Source organism: Hyla sarda, chromosome 2, assembly GCF_029499605.1.
Source record: "Hyla sarda isolate aHylSar1 chromosome 2, aHylSar1.hap1, whole genome shotgun sequence".
Lineage (NCBI taxonomy): Eukaryota > Metazoa > Chordata > Amphibia > Anura > Hylidae > Hyla > Hyla sarda.
In genome coordinates, this window is record NC_079190.1 from 423,419,928 (window position 1) to 423,437,318 (window position 17,391).

The 17,391-nt window shown below is 42.1% G+C and overlaps 1 protein-coding gene across 1 annotated transcript in view; it reads right to left on the reverse strand.

Moving 5' to 3' along the window:
* Positions 1-780: 780 nt before the first annotated feature.
* Positions 781-17,391, reverse strand: part of TSPAN7 (tetraspanin 7) — a 128,720-nt gene continuing 112,109 nt past the window's right edge. The window contains exons 6-8 of the mRNA XM_056558929.1: positions 17,220-17,303; positions 5,202-5,274; positions 781-1,821 (exon numbers count right to left, since the gene is read on the reverse strand). Of these exons, the coding sequence (XP_056414904.1) occupies positions 5,206-5,274; positions 17,220-17,303 (153 nt within the window). The 3' untranslated portion in view covers positions 781-1,821; positions 5,202-5,205. The remainder of the gene's footprint in view (positions 1,822-5,201; positions 5,275-17,219; positions 17,304-17,391) is intronic.

Sequence of the window (17,391 nt, forward strand, 5' to 3'; positions counted from 1 at the left end):
TGGGGGTCTCAGCTGCGGGCCCCCCACGATCAGACATCTTATCCCCTATCTTTGGATAGGGGATAAAAAATTTTTGCCCGGAATACCCCTTTAAAGGAGTAGTCCGGTGCACACTTTTTTCATTGTATCCCGTCCGGGCTGCAAAATAAAAGAAAACACACTTTATCTTACCTGCCAACGAGCCCCCAGAGCTCCGGTACAGGTGTTTGGTCCCCGGGCTGTATTCTTCTTACTTCCTGTTAGCCCGTCATGTCACACGGAGCTTCAGCCTATCACCGGCCGAGGTGGGACATCGCTGCGGCCAGTGATAGGCTGAAGCTCCGTGTGACGTGCCGGGCTAACAGGAAGTAAGAAGAATACAGCCCGGGGACCGAACACCTGTACCGGAGTGTACCGGAGCTCTGGGGGCTCGTTGGCAGGTAAGAGAAAGTGTGTTTTCTTTTATTTTGCAGCCCGGACGGGATACAATGAAAAAAGTGTGCACCGGAGTACTCCTTTAACTTCAATGGGGCCCAGTATTTTTGTCGGATCCTGTGACAAAGGCACTAAACAGAGGGTCCAACTCAGATGTAAACCCAATCTTAACCAGGTTCCAACTAGCACTAGTTTAAATATATATTCTTGCATGCTGATAGTCAAAACTGCAAACCTAGCTAAACAAATGATGATAATGACATGAGGCCACTTAATATATAAAAAATGACTGAGATGATATTGGAGCAATCAATTTGGATGACAGGTATATACAAAAATTTAGCAACAAAGTAACACAATGAAATATCTGTTTGTAGTTCAGTTTATTAATATATATCACAAATGCTCACAATATCAAAGCATTTTCCTCGGCATGCTAGATGGAGACATTATAGGGAAACATTTTTTTATTTTCCAATTTTATCTTTAAAAAGGTCTGAACATTTCCAAGGCCTGTCCTTACCTATACTTTAGGTTTTTCACTTTTCTGAAAATATCTGGTTGCTGTACTTCCATAGCAACATGTGGAGAACAAAACAGGAGCAACATGTGGAGAACAAAACAGGAGCGACATTAGCTTGGGAGAACGAAAGGAATAGGCATAACAGCACAAGTGAGGTTAGCTGTATACTAAAGGATAAAAAAGCATCGATATATTGCCTTCACAGTAAGCAACAACAGTTTAGTAACAGTGAAACACAAAATCTTGGAATCTGAAGCAAAAAATTCACTAGACGAAGATCATTAGCAATAGGCATACAGCACACAGTAAGAATCCAGGGTGCAGCCTAGCCTTAGGCCTACTGGATGTCATTTAAAGCACAACATAGTTCAACATGACTCTTCAAGTATTGTAATATCACAGATTTATTTTAATTAATGTGGTATATGGCAAAATAAAAAAAGAAGTATGCCTTGTAAATAAATATATATATATATAGATATATATATAAAAAGATTAGATAAGCTATATTTGTTTTTCATGTATTGATTTATATAAATGTGTGGAACATTTAATAAACCGTTGGTAAGGACGTCTTTGTCCCTTTGTTTGTATCAGCCACTGCATGCACAGCCAGGTCGAGGCAGTTAATGGATTATCATAGTAACAATACAACTACAGTATGACTAAAGAACACACAGAGTGCCATCATACGAAAAGCCTTCCCGGAAGGAAGTGTGCAGTTAGACACTATATAGGCTACTCTTCATGGCACAACTTTACTGGAACGGATGGTTACACTACAAAATGGGAACACGGAGTGCTTGGTAAATGTGTTGTGTGCTCTAACATTCTGTAAATTCCTTCTTTATTCCTTCAGCTTCTTATGTAGTAATGGGTGGATCCTAGGGGGAAAAAGAAAGCAATAAATAGATCATAAACTTTCCACTAAATATATGCATTCATCTTTATTTACGCAAATAAAAGACAATGAGATTATTAGTTATTGGTATTTTTTACACCTAGTAATCGTGTACATGGCATCGCTCTGTGAATGCTATACAGGCATTCTTGGGCAGTGGGTTGGGTGGTAATCCTCTCCAGATGGAGGGCATCCAATACAGCATGCAATATTATTCCTGTTGGATTTATATAGGAGCAGACACAAAAAAAACTCTGCTTATAAGTGAAAGACTGTGTTGGCACAGTAGATGCCCCATGTACCTCTATGGTTGTCCTATAATGGCTCTGTGCAGTATAAACAGCCACGTGCATAAGCTCATGAAGGGGTTATCCAGCATTAAAGTGATGACCTCTCCTAAGAATAGGTCATCGATATTACAGCGGTGGGGATTTAACTCCAGTCATTCCGTCAACTAGCAGTTTGAAGGAGCTGTAACACTGCAACGTTGTCATTTTAGAGTGAAAAAGACACTGCCCCCCCCCCATCAATGGGGGTGAAGGGTATCTCTGGAGGGTCAGGAAAAAGGACTTGATGCATGGATGTATCCTATCCATAACAAATACAATAACCCAATATGCTGTTGTTGAATTTCATTCAAATACATTAGAAGAAATGCCATATTAAAGGGGTACTCCGCTGGAAAACATTTTATTTTAAATCAACTGGTGCCAGAAAATTAAACAGATTTGTAAATGACTTCTATTAAATTTAAACAGATTTGTAAATGAATTCTATCCTTCTAAGACTTACCAGCTGCTATATTCACCACAGGAAGTTCTTTTCTTTTTGAATTTCCTTTCTGTCTGACCACACTGCTCTCTGCTGACACCTGACTCTGGACAATTCCTAAAATGGACAGAGGTGTCAGCAGAGAGCACTGTGGTCAGACAGAAAGGAAATTCGAAAAGAACTTCCTGTGGAGCATACAGCAGCTGATAAGTACTGGAAAGATTACGATTTTTTTTAATAGAAGTAATTTACACATCTGTTTAACTTTCTGGCACCAGTTGATAAAAAATAAAATGTTTTCCAGCGGAGTACCCCTTTAAGGGCAATCTGTCAGCTCAATTTTCTGCTTAGAGCTGCAAGCACCGCTGTTAGGGTATTAAAGCAAAATGTATGTCTACTGGAGCTGGTGGTGGCTTTCAAACTTCTAAAATTACCTTTTTATTTCTCAGCTAAGTTTTAAGAAGGCAAAGCTAAGCTGCTCAAGTGCCACCGCCTGGCACGTTTCCTCGCTTGCTCTCACTTCCCAGGCTCCCCTTGTTTGGTGTAGAGAGCCCAGTTCCTCATGAAGAGGCTGGAAGGTTAGGGAGGTGTACCAGGCTGTGACACTTGGCTGAGAAATTAAAACGTGATTTTATAACTTCAGCAACCACCACCAGCTCCTGGAAAGATACAGTTTGCTTTTATACTCAAACACCTATACAACAGTGTGTGTAGCTCTTAGTAGGTAACATATCTGACCAATTCCCTTTAACACAAATGCTGTCAGCACAAGCCACACTTCTTACTACCCACTGCCAGATCATGGGGGAGATTTATCAAAACACGTGCAGAGGAAAAGTTGACCAGTTGCTCATAGCAACCAATCAGATCACTTCTTTCATTTTTCAGAGGCCTTTTCAAAAATTAAAGAAGTGAGCTGATTGGTTGCTATGGGCAACTGGTCAACTTTTCCTCTGCACCGGTTTTGATAAATCTCCCTCCATATGCTGCAGTTTATTACTTCCTATGGAACCTTGCAAGCAATTATTAGAGTTTATTAAAGCGTACCTGTCATAGTGCAAAAAAGAAAAAAGTGATATGTTACTCAGTACCTAATCATGATCATGTACACATCCTTGGTATGTCTAGGACCTATATATCCCTAGCAAATAGCATTTATATTTTGCTCACTTGCTTTTTGTTCTTCCTTATGGAGTGGGCGTGTCTGTTTCTCTCCCTCACTGTGATGACTCATCTGCTCTGAGTCTGGGAGCTGCCTGGCAGTCTGTAAATCACTGCACAGTAGTTTGCATACATTTTCTATATTTTCCTAGTAAAGCTGGAAGCTAATCAACATAGCTGTCACTATGTGCATCATTCAGCTTTCACAGACTCCTGAATGTCTGATCAGCTTCTTTGTCATTCAGAAAGGTTTGGCTGTTCAAGCATGCTGGGAGTTGTAGTTTAGCATTGCAACAGCTTCAGCTGCAGTGTTTATAAAGCACTGTGTTAGAGCAGTGTTGCCTTTAACTGTTGCAAAACTACAACTCCCGGCATGCTCACACATTTTTGTCTGTAGTTTTGCAAGAGCTGGAGAATACACTGCTCTAAAACAGTGTTGTACAAAGATTGTACCCCCAGCTGTTGTAAAACTACAACTCCCATCTAGGAACAGCTGAAGGCTGTAGTGGTGCAATGGTGATCTGCTATACTGGATACCAACACACTTTATGGCCAGTATTCAGTATGCTGCAAAATACAGAGTAGTCTGTCTGCATAAAGACAGATGACCCCTAGTGGCGGCTATTTTCATTTTTGATTTTATAGTAAAATTTACATATTTTTTAAATAAATGTATATTTTAAAAAGTCATCTTATCAGTAGTACTACAAGATATAAAAAGTTTTTCATAATGATAGTGCCTCTTTAAGAAATTAACAACAGATAGAGATATTCCCATTGATGGGATATTGACAGACTATGATCAGTGGTGGTCTGACTGTTGCAACTCACAGGAACCTCAGAATGAAAAAGCTTTATATTCCTGTACTGTAGTGCTTCCATCCACCTGCTGCGAAGAGAACAGGAGAACGGCCCTATTCACTGAATGCAGATGTGTTTTAGTTCTTTGCACAGCAGGTGGACAGCAGTGCAGATTGTACAGGGAAAAAACATTCTCACTTGTTATCATGGGAATACCCATTTAAACCTGATAAAAGGATTGCACAATAGAATAATGAAAGCCGAATCGAAAATTAAAGTAAATTACAAACTTCCCCCATTTCTATGCAATCAAATCCAAATCTACAAAAACAATATCCTGCAGTTTTACCAACTCAATATATAGCCACTAGTGCTGTATTATGAAAATTGCATTTACTCAGCTTCCTATCTTACAAACGATAAAGTGTTCATAGATAAATTGCAGGCGCATATATGGAAGCGCCTTGCATACACAAATAAGGCCAGACACATTATTACCAGCAGAATCGATTAGTTTTAAATCACTGCATTAGCTTCAGCAATTTAAAAGTGAATACAATCCGAGGGGGACGCCGGTGGCCTATTGCTAGACATCAGGGGGAGGGGGGTGGGTGGGGAGTGGAAATTTACCATGTTACACCATCTCGTACTGATTTGCAGTGATAAACCTGGAAAGGCAGCACGCCAACAGCATTCCAATCAGCTGCAAGACAAAGATGCATATATTAATAATACATACATTAGATATCCTATCCCAATCATATCCCATTTTATCATAATAAATATCTATTGTCTACTGTGCGTTTTGTCACATAGGTTTGAATAATACTACACATAAAGCCGCATACTGGTATATGCCTTTTATCCAACATGGTATGCAATTGTTAAACAATTGTATTAATTTTAAAGTGTACCTGTCGTTAACAAAAACTTTTTATATAACGTAGATAATACAAATATATATATATATATATATATATATATATATATATATATATTTGCAATACACATTGGTTATAAAAAAATTTGTATAGCTTTGTCCGTACAGCTATTGTCTGTGTGTCTCTGTGAAGAGTCCAAATACACGAAGTGTAGGTGGACAAGCAAGGCTGTGTGCACTGAGGACAAGCAGGGCTGTGTACACTGAGGACAAGCAGGGCTGTGTACACTGAGGACAAGCAGGGCTCTGTACACTGAGGACAAGCAGGGCTCTGTACACTGAGGGCAAGCAGGGCTCTGTACACTGAGGGCAAGCAGGGCTCTGTACACTGAGGGCAAGCAGGGCTCTGTACACTGAGGGCAAGCAGGGCTCTGTACACTGAGGGCAAGCAGGGCTCTGTACACTGAGGGCAAGCAGGGCTCTGTACACTGAGGGCAAGCAGGGCTCTGTACACTGAGGGCAAGCAGGGCTCTGTACACTGAGGGCAAGCAGGGCTCTGTACACTGAGGGCAAGCAGGGCTCTGTACACTGAGGGCAAGCAGGGCTCTGTACACTGAGGGCAAGCAGGGCTCTGTACACTGAGGACAAGCAGGGCTCTGTACACTGAGGACAAGCAGGGCTCTGTACACTGAGGACAAGCAGGGCTCTGTACACTGAGGACAAGCAGGGCTCTGTACACTGAGGACAAGCAGGGCTCTGTACACTGAGGACAAGCAGGGCTCTGTACACTGAGGACAAGCAGGGCTCTGTACACTGAGGACAAGCAGGGCTCTGTACACTGAGGACAAGCAGGGCTCTGTACACTGAGGACAAGCAATAGGCAATAGCTGCAGGGACATCTTAGATTATAATATGAACAAAGTTAAAATAATATTCTGGCCTAAAAAATGTATCAACTATACATAGGTTAAATGATAAACATTAGATTGTTGGGTGTTCCCATCCTCCTCTGCAGCAAGGAGGAATGAAAATGAAGTTGCTGCTCCATTCAAAGCCTATGGGACTGAGGAAAGTCTCTGAGCACAGGACCTCCACCAATGTAACATTTATTACCTATTCAGTGGTGATGCATTATCTTAGGCTTGAATACCCCTTTAAGGAAAATAATTTTGGAATGTAAAGGTATTGTCCAGGATTAAAGGGGTTATCCACTTTAAGGTGATTTTAGTACTTACCTGCCAGACAGTAATGGACATGCTTAGCTTGGGGCTAAATGGCTATGTTGGGAAATTAACATAATGCTGTGGTTCTCTTTTTGTGAAATGGCTATTTGCTGTTGGAGTTTGTTCCCTCAAACTACAAGTCCCAAGATTCCTTGTTTGTAAGTGTGAGGTCACTTTTATCCCTCCAACACTTCAGCCACCCCACCCATTGGAACACACCTTTGATCCTTTCCATGCAATAGACCAGAGTTTTCTGACCAGGGTGCCTCCAGCTGTTGTGAAACTAAAATTCCTTCATAATTATCTCCCTCCCACCCAGTTGCTCTACCCATTGAAGCAAAGACAGGCTCCCTCTGAAGAACTGACTAGTGATGTAACGTCTTAGGCCGCACTGCTATCTGGGAAAACCTGAGCCAACAGTCATTTTGTATGCTCTTAAAAATACTAATTGGAGCAAAAATCTGAGAATTGTGTGACCACCATGAAACCATGGAAATATGCATTGCAAATCTGCAGCAAATTACAGTACCAGCAAAGTAGATTTCATTTTTGAAATTGAATCAACAAACAGCAGAAATTTCCCTGACTAAAATGGACCTGTGGTGCAGATTTTAAACTCTTCAGCTTGTCAATTACTTTCCACATTAATATCAATGGGAAAGGTAAAATCTGCTTAAAAACTGCTGTAATTTCGTACCACATCTCCCCTCAATCCATACATACCTCTGAATAGTTAATCAGTTTCTCCAGCACTAATATATCAGTATTAAAAAAGATATGTAGGTTGGTCTTTGGAGCTCACAACATGGGTGTTTCCCTCGGCTGCTATCTTACCTCCTTAAAGGGGTACTCTGCCAGAAAACATCTTATCCCCTATCCAAAGCATAGGGGATAAGATGTCTAATCACTGGGATCCCGCCGCTGTGGACTCCCGCGATCTCCACTGCGGCACCCCAGTCATCCGTGTCTATGGGAGGGGGCGTTACTGTTACCTACTAGCAGTCACACCCCCTCCCATAGACATAAATGGAGGGGGCATGGAGTGATGTCACAAACTTGGAAGCTCCAAAGCTTCTGTGTTCCGGATGCCACCGATGCCGGCCCGGAGATCGTGGGGGTCCCCAGGGGCGGGACCACTGTGATCAGACATGTTATCCCCTATCCTTAGGATAGGCAATAAGATGTTTTCCGGCAGAGCACCCCTTTAATTTTATAGTACATGCACTAAACAATGCTGTACTATACTGTGAATTTTCCCGTATAAGGGGTTAATGCAAGACATGGGCCTGATCCGCAATGTCTGGCATTAGCCATGGGCCTGGTTGGTGATCGCAACCGGGACTCACCAGGTATGAAGCGTGCTGAGCTTCTGAGTGTGCTTTGTATCACGGGAGCGGGTGCAGGATGTACAAATATGTCCTATGTCTTTAAGAGGAAACAAGGGAGAGGCGATGACTATAGAACAGCCTAGTTGTTGTAAATCTGGGGGATAGAGGATGTAGCCAGCACAGAGGGGCGGGACTAACAAGTTAAAGGGGTACTCCACCCCTAGACATCCTATCCCCTATTCAAAGGATAGGGGATAAGATGAATGATCATGAGGGTCCCGCCACTGCGGACTCCCGTGATCTCGGCTGCGGCACCCCAGACATCCGGTGCACGGTACGAACTTCACTCCGTGCCGGATGACTGGCGATGTGGGTGGAGGCTCATGATGTCAATGTCACGCCCCCTCCAATAGACTTGTATTGAGGGGGCACAGCTGTGACATCAGGAGCCTCTGGCACTGCATCTGATGCTCTAAACGAACGCCGGGTGCAGCAGGGAGATTGCGGTGGGAGCCCGCGATCAGACATCTTATCCCCTATTCTTTGGATAGGGGATATGATGTCTAGGTGCGGAGTAACCCTTTAAGGCACAGAGCTGTGCTAGGCTCTAGAAGCCGAAGGAAACACTCAGTGGACTCCAAAGCCATATAAGCATTTTTTTTTTTTGCTCTGGAGTGGTCAAATAATTAAAGAGAGGTATGTATATGGATTCAGGGTCAAAAAGCTCTATACAGTCATGGTCTTGCCTTAAACCCTAAAAACCTGCTAAGAGGTCCACTTTAAAGTATCTTTTTTGTTATTATCTTTCATGTGTGCTGCTCCGTGATTAAATTCTAGGACTCTAGTGTTTTATAAGTATGACTGAGAAAAAAATCAAAGCAAATCTTTAATCTGTTAGAACAGACAGAACTGATTTCCACTGGTCGGAACTAATCGATTTTACAACATACACGGAACGCTAATCCTTAAGGATTGACTTCTCAGGTTACATCAAACAATTATTGTTCATGGCCACCTTAGAATAAAATATGATCACAACGTCTTGTAGGATTTATGTGATCTTTGTAGTTGCTTCCTGTAACCCACTTTACTACTGTTAAAAAAAGGGTTGTGGTCAAAACAGAGAGGTATAAGATAATATTAGGCAAGGTATGAACTGTGAGGACTGGGTTATTGCCATCATAAGGGACAATTTATAAATAACCGTAAGGATATCAAAACAGCTGAAGTAACATCTAAGAGGAGGTTTCGGAATTTCCATTAGGAACCGATTATTAGGAAGTAACATATTTTACAAACAAATAGTGTATGGATAAGGTTGCAGGATATCCTATCAATGAAATTCTAATTTATTACAGCTTAATCCTCAAAGAACATTCTCCTCAGAATATCTTCAATATAGAAAGGATAGTGAAATAAAGATATAAAATCTATTGAATTTCTCCAAAAAGCTGATGATTATTGAAGGGGTAGTCCAGTGCTGAAAAACGTATCCCCTATCCTAAGTATCAGATCGTGTGCGGGGGGGGGGGGGGGGGGGGGGGTCCGACCGCTGGGGCCCCCCGCGATCTCCTGTACGGGCCGCCAGCTCGCTGGCCAGATAGTGAGTGTCGACCACCGCACGAAGTGGTGGCAGACACTCCCCCTCAATACATCGCTATGGCAGAGCCAGAGATTGCCGCTTCGTGTGGTGGTCAACACGCCCCCTTCCCGTAGACTGCTGTGGCCCCATACAGGAGACCGCGGGGGCCCCAGTGGACGGACCCCCGCGATCTGAAACATATCCCTTATCCTTAGTTTTCCAGCATTGGATATCTCCTTTAAGTGGGTGCAAGACCCTGTGAAGTTCAATAGTTTTGCAAGGGTCCAATGGATTCCAGCAGCCAAGACCATACATGTATTTACATGTGACAGGAGGAGTGCTAGAGGGGTACAGACAGTGCATATGTTTCTGTGTGCATGTCTATATGTCTGAATGGGCACAAGGATGGATATTTATGGATGTAGCTAACATTAAAGGGAAAAAAGCAAAAGGTACTGTACTGTTTTTGCAATATGTTAGAACTGACCCTATAGGGTATTTAATATTTTCAATGTAAATCAGCAATATCTATCTCCTATAGAGAACATTTATCTTTTTCTGCTCAGTCCCTCCTACATACTATGGAGACAGAAAGTGATAAAAATACCAGTAAGTCAATCTCGCCATAGCTGAACAAGCGTAACAAGCTTACAGGCCTCCTATGCATTTATCTTGTCAACCACTGGAGCAGGAGAAGCTTAATTTATCTCCTATGTACTCGCTGCACACTTAGTCATAGAGGTTGCTCTGAACAGGACGCTGCTCTATAAAATTGGCTATCCTTTTCATTTTAGTAGGATCTACTTGTCTACTTGGATCTAATGTCTTATGAAAATGCTAGACAGTCCTCCATGGCTGCCATCGGGGGCTACAGGGATTCATCAGGCTCGACTTCAGTCTGAGAAATTCTTTGCTTTCATCAGAAAAATGTGGAGGCCAATTTGTCTGACAGCAGAATATCTGCCCCAAACTACTGGTGTTTCTGGAAGCTTAACTTGAATGCTAACAAACCACTAGCCCTCACTTTTTGTGATGTGAAAACCTATGATATGCCATATTTTTTGTATTGGTGGTCATCAGACTTCAGCAACCCCCACTGATCCTGGGAATGTAAGAGACGTAGTGTTACAGCTGTGATTCACATTTTTTTTCTGATACGTTATCTTATGTACCCACTACAGGAACCTGAAAGTAAAAGTAAATGGTGCGGTTCTATAGTTCTCCACATAGCTAGTAGTTGGAAGTGTTGCTACGCAGGGAAAAACTGAAACCACCAATTTGTTTGGCCCTGACTTTATCCATGAAGTAAAGGGCAGACACAGGGCTAGAAAGTCCTTTGGGGATCTCAAGAAGCCTGCCAAGAAGCCCATTTGGTCCAAGGGTCGTTCCTTCTGGTCCCGTGGACAGACCCAGCAATCCCAGGGACATACCAGACGTGGTTTGTCCAGTGGTGCCCATCTATCCAAAGGAGCCTCTACCTTCTACCTTCACAGAGACAGACTTTACAATTAGGCCGATATCATTGATCAGTGGAATGCCTATGTATAGCACTGAACAGTGGTATGCCTATGAATAGTCCCCTAAGCGAATAAAATGTAAAAAAAAAAAAAAAGATTTTTTTTTTTTTTTTTATGCCAATAAGTGGGCAATTTCAATAAAAATTTAAATCACCCCCTTTTACAAAAAATAGTGTTAAAGTGTAACAGGTAAAACTCGAAAATTTGAATATCGTGCAAAAGTCCATTATATTTCATTAATGCAAGGTAAAAGGAAAGGAAGCATGAAGTGCTCCAAAATCTCCTGGCAGACGGATGCCTTGACCCTGGACATAATGAAGCACAGTGGACCAACACCGGCAGATGACATGGCTTCCCAAATCATAGTTATTTGGGGGGGGGGGGCTTTGGGGTTTTCATGAGCTGTAATCCATAATCCTCACAATTATGACAAATCACAGCTTGAACTATCTAGCTTTGCATGTAATGAGTCTCTCTCATGTATTAGTTTAACCTTTAACCCCTTCATGACCCAGGGTTACCTTTAAAAAACCATAACTCTTTCAATTTCGCACCTAAAAATCCATATCCTGGCTTATTTTTTGCGCCACCAATTCTACTTTGTAATGAGATCAGTAATTTTACGCAAAAAATTTACAGAGAAACGGAAAAAAAAATTAATTGTGCAACAAAATTGAAGAAAAAACACAATTTTGTAACTTTTGGGGGCTTCCATTTCTACGCAGTACATTTTTCGGTAAAAATGACACTTTCTCTTTATTCTGTAGGTTCATACGGTTAAAATGATACCCTAGTTATATAGGTTTGATTTTATTGTACTTCTGGAAAAAATCATAACTACATGCAGGAAAATTTATATGTTTAAAATTGTCATCTTCTGACCCCTATAACTTTTTTATTTTTCTGTGTATGGGATGGTATGAGGGCTCATTTTTTGCATCGTGATCTGAAGTTTTTAGCGGTACCATTTTTGTAATGATTGGACTTTTTGATCGCTTTTTATTTACTTTTTCATGATATAAAAAGTGACCAAAAATACGCTTTTTTGGACTTTGGAATTTTTTTGCGCATACGCCATTGACCGTATGGTTTAATAAGTAATATCTTTTTATAATTCAGACATTTCCGCACGCGAAAATACCACATATGTTTATTTTTATTTTTATTTACACTGTTTTTTTTTTAAATTGGAAAAAGGGGGGGTGATTCAAACTTTTATTAGGGAAGGGGTTAAATGATCTTTATTCACTTTTTTTTCCACTTTTTTTTTGCAGTGTTATAGCTCCCATAGGGACCTATAACACTGCACACACTGATCTTTCACATTGATCACTGGTTTCTCATAGGAAACCAGTGATCAATGATTCTGCCCCTTGACTGCTATTGCCTGAATCTCAGGCACGGAACAGTCATTCGGCGATCGGACAGCATGGAGGCAGGTAGGGATCCTCCGACTGTCATGTAAGCTGTTCGGGATGCCGCGATTTTGCCACGGCGATCGCGAGCAGCTCCCTGAGCTAACCGGCATTAGTTTACTTTCACTTTAGATGCAGCATTCAACTTTGAACGCCGCGTCTAAAGGGTTAATAGCGTGCGGTACAGCGATCACTGCCGCGCGCTATTAGCCACGGGTCCTGGCCATTGCTAGGTGCCAGGCCCGACCCGCTATGACGAGGGGCCACGCCGTGGCCCCACGTTATAGAATGGGAGCTGACCCATGGCATACATGTATGCCATGGGTCGGGAAGGGGTTAAGTTGCATTACTGAAAGAAATGAACTTTACACAATATCCTAATTTTTCGATTTTTCACCTGCACAAATATTTGGTATCGCCTTGCAAGTTTATGTCTGAACTATTAAAATATGATGTTAATTAATGGTTTTCTTTTCAATTTCCCCCCACATATAATATATATTTTGGTTGTGCTGTAAATATTTTGGTAACATGAAAGGTGTAATTACAAAGTATAATTTGTTGAGCAAAAAAATAAATAAATAAAAAAAGCCCTAATATGAGTCTGCAGTTGGAAAAATAAAAAGGAGTTTTGACTCTTAAAAAGTGAAAAACACAACAAGGAAAGTGGCTGCCCCCTTAAAGGGGTACTCCCCCCCTAGACATCTTATCCCCTATCCTAAGGATAGGGGATAAGATGTCAGATCGCCGTGGTCCTGCTGCTGGGGACCCCCGGGATTGCCGCTGCGGCACTGCGCTATCATTACTGCACAGAGCGAGTTCGCTCTGTGCGTAATGATGGGCGAAACAGGGGCCGGAGCATCGTTAAGCCCCGCCCCTCATGACATCACGGCCCGCCCCCTTAAATCCAATCTATGGGAGGGGGCGTGGCGGTCATCACGCCCCTGCCATAGACTTGTATTAAGGGGGCGGGCCGTGATGTCACGAGGGGCGGAGACATGACATCACGCTGCTCCGTCCCCTGTTTCGCCCGTCATTATGCACAGAGCGAACTCGCTCTGTGTAGTAATGATGGCGGGGTGCCGCAGCGGCAATCCCAGGGGTCCCCAGCAGCGGGACCGTGGCGATCTGACATCTTATCCCCTATCCCTTAAGGGGATAAGCTGTTCTGGTTTTCCCAACCCTCCTAATCAGGTGTCATTGTCTGTGCAAATTGCATGTAGATGTCCATTTTGTACATGTAATATACTTGGTCTCCTCATGTCGATCAGTGTGGGAACAGTCTGCACTTATTATTGGACAATACTTTTAATATCACATTATCTAAGTATAGCTTAGGTACAAAATAAGATTTGTATGACTTGTCTTAAAGAGGACCCATGGTCTCTCCTGACCTGAATGTTTTAGTAAACACTTGTATTCCCCATGAGATAACAATTCTGGAGCACCTTTTCTTTAAAGGGGTATTCCGGGATTTAAGCTTTTGATAGGGGATAAAATGTCTGATCACGGGGGGCATAATGGAAGTTACGCCCCCTCCCACAGACACGAATGTAGGGGGCGTGGCGTGGCGTTACGGGGTGGGGAGATGGTTGGGTGACGCGGTTTGTGACGTTACATCACGTCTCCAGTCTCGGAAACCGGGAAGTTTCTGACACTGGAGAGGCAGCCCCACATACAATGCAGGTGTTGCAGGGAGATCGCGGAGGGTCCCAGCGGCAGGTCCTCCTGCCATTAGACATTTTATCCCCTATCTTCTGGATAGGGGATAAAAGCTTAGATCCCAGAATACCCCTTTAAATAGCCAACTGCGTGTTACCAGTTGGGAGTGTGTCTCTACACTGTCTGAGACTGACCCAATCAAAGTTAACAGTGCGAGACTGTGGTGAGACCCCCCAACTGATAACACCCAATTTACTATCTAGTGATACATTCCTGATAAGAATAACAGAGGAATAGTAGAGCTATAAGAACATATGCTCCAGAATAGTTATTTCCTAGTTAATACATGTATTTACTAAAACGGACAAGTCAGGAGAGGTCACTAGTCATCTTTAATAGGATGATCCAGTGTAATTACATATTCCCTGAATATCACAGGATTTGGCATTAAGGTGGAGGGTCCTAAATTATCTTGCTAATTGTCCAGGATTAGATAAACAAAGCTGATTTATTTCACAGACCGCACTACACTCCTCCTCAGGTTGTATGTAGTATTGTAGATCAGTTCCATTGAAGTGAATGGAGCCAAGTTGTACTACTACACACAACCTGAGGACAGGCATAGCGCTGTTTTTAAAATAAATTAGATGTTTTTCTATTCCCAGATAACCCCTTTAAATAACGATCTAAGACTTGGAGAAAGCCAGGGATCACCCTTCCATCCAGTGTTTTACTGAAAACAGTTGCCAGCAGACATATTTGCTAGCAAAACAGGGGTCAGACATTTATGGGATATACTGCGGATGTCCCCGTTAATGTTATTATAACTTAAGTCAAAATAAGAGTTTTATTTATGCAAATTACTGATAACAGAAACTAAAGAAAATGTGGTAGAGTAATGTTTCATGGTCTATCCCTTTTACACACAATTAGGAAGTCATTCCAACTTAGATAAACATCACACAAGTCAATTCCAGGACTACATTTAAATGACCAGATCCATAGTGGTCCAATATAAGTCTGTCCCTCTGTGAGAACTAAATGCACTGGGACTTAAAAGGTAGCTCCCACCATCATGATTTTTTTTTTCTGTCCCTGCCTATTGCCCTTCTATCCCTAACACCCTCCCTGCCTTAATTTAATTTTTTTTACTATTTTAAAAATGGCATTTAGTCTGCCTGGTAGTGTGCTCACTACCAGGCAGACTTCCCCAGCAGGCACCATGTCACTGATGCCTGCTGGGGGCCAACTTCCGCCCTTAGTTCTCCTAACAGGGTGCCTCCAGCTGTTTCACCACTACAACTCCCAGCATGCCCTGACATCTACTGGAGTTATAGTGGGGAAACAACTGGAGGCACACCGTGATGGCCGCGCATCCTGCAAATCCACCCCCCCCACCCAGGCCCCGTCGCGCCGTTCAACTCCCTCCCCCCCCCCCTTAGTTCACCTATTCAGCATTCCTCCAGCTGTTTCCCCACTACAACTCCCAGCTTGCCCTGACATCTATTGGCTGTCAGGGCATGCTGGGAGTTGTAGTGGGGAAACAACAGGAGGCACAACGTGATGGCCCATCCCGCTCCCGCTGCGCAGCCCGCAACCCACTACCCCCCCCCCCCCCAAAAAAAAAAAAAACATTCAGTAACAGACACAACATAGATAATCTTACCTGTCGCCGGGGCCTGCCAGGGACCTGCGCGCGTCCTCTTCATTCAAAGCGCTTGCACCGCAGTGAATGAATTCCGACTCGTTGCCAGGCTTCAACGAGTCGAAATTCATTAGTGACGTCACTGCCCAATGCATTCGGCCACTAGGAGGGCGGCCCCTCAGTGGCCGAATTTAAAAGTGATTTTAAACTGTTTAATTAAAGTATATTAGAGATATTTTGTAGTACTTAAGTACTACAACATATCAATTTTTTCATTTCATGACCGTGCCCATTTAAAGATCATTGCATACAAATTGCAGGCACAAAATGTAAATACAGCATTGCTGTACAGATCTATATAGAATTGACCTATTGTTCTTAAAGTGAAGTGGCTGTGATTCATTGACTTAATGCAATTACATTGAATACCTAATGCTTTTATACTCTATCAGCAGCTACTCACTTTAATAGTAACAAGCAAAATGAAATATAGACAAACCTGCCTGTTAATACATCTTTGTCCCTTTAATTACAGAAATAATCCTAACCTAATAGAAAGAAATACAAATGCTCCTATATATGATTTTGCATATTGGCAGGGCCATATTTAGGCTGTACAGGTAGCACTGCTATCAGGGGCCCGGGCAAAGCAGGGGCCCAAACTCACATGTGGGCTGCCTCTAACACATCATCCACCAGTTGTTAAATGATTGTGTACAAAGTTGTAAATAAAATAAAGAGGGTTTTATGTTAAAGACAATAATGTGAAAATCTAGCTGCCCTTAATTTCACTTTATGAGAAAGATATCAACTACATTTATTTCAATAGTAAAAACTAGGTTCTGATACATATTCCATCCAATATTTCTAATCTTATTATTTTTATTTCCTGGTTGTACGTTTATTTATTTAAATAACTAATTTCTATGGGAAAGTTGGCATGCTCTATGACCTGTGCAGTGTTCACTGCAGAGGAAGGAGGAAGACGAGAGCTGTGACCATCACCTATTGTAAATGACAGATCCTGTGTTATGTATATGTTACTTTTCAGTTTAATCTTGCCTGTGATGATAGTGAGAGGACTGACAAGATTTCAGGATTTATTTTTATTTAAAGATGTGACATAGTTATAAAGAGTTTTTTTTTGTTGTAATAACTATAATATTTTACAGTTCCCAGGAAAAGCTGCCAATATGTTTATATTATGTTTTTTATATGCTACTCCCCTTTTCCCACCATGTAAGCAAGGATGTCTAGGACATGGACTTGTCCTGGCTCAAAAGGTCCCTCAGCTCTATTTGATGGGACCCAAACTGTAAATGACATTGAAGTCAGGTCCCGTTACAGAGTACAACACTGCAGTTGATGTTAGTTTGCTGTAAAAATGGATTCTTACCTGTGAAAATGCAATTCCAAATGCCACGCCGGCTATGATTCCCATATTAATTTCCATGAAATCAGTGACCAGTTCATAGCAGCCCTGAAAATGCAAAAAATGTATTGAGAAACAACCATTACCTTATAGAAAGGCTCCAAAGATGAGAAAAAAGAAGTCCGGAAATGTTAAG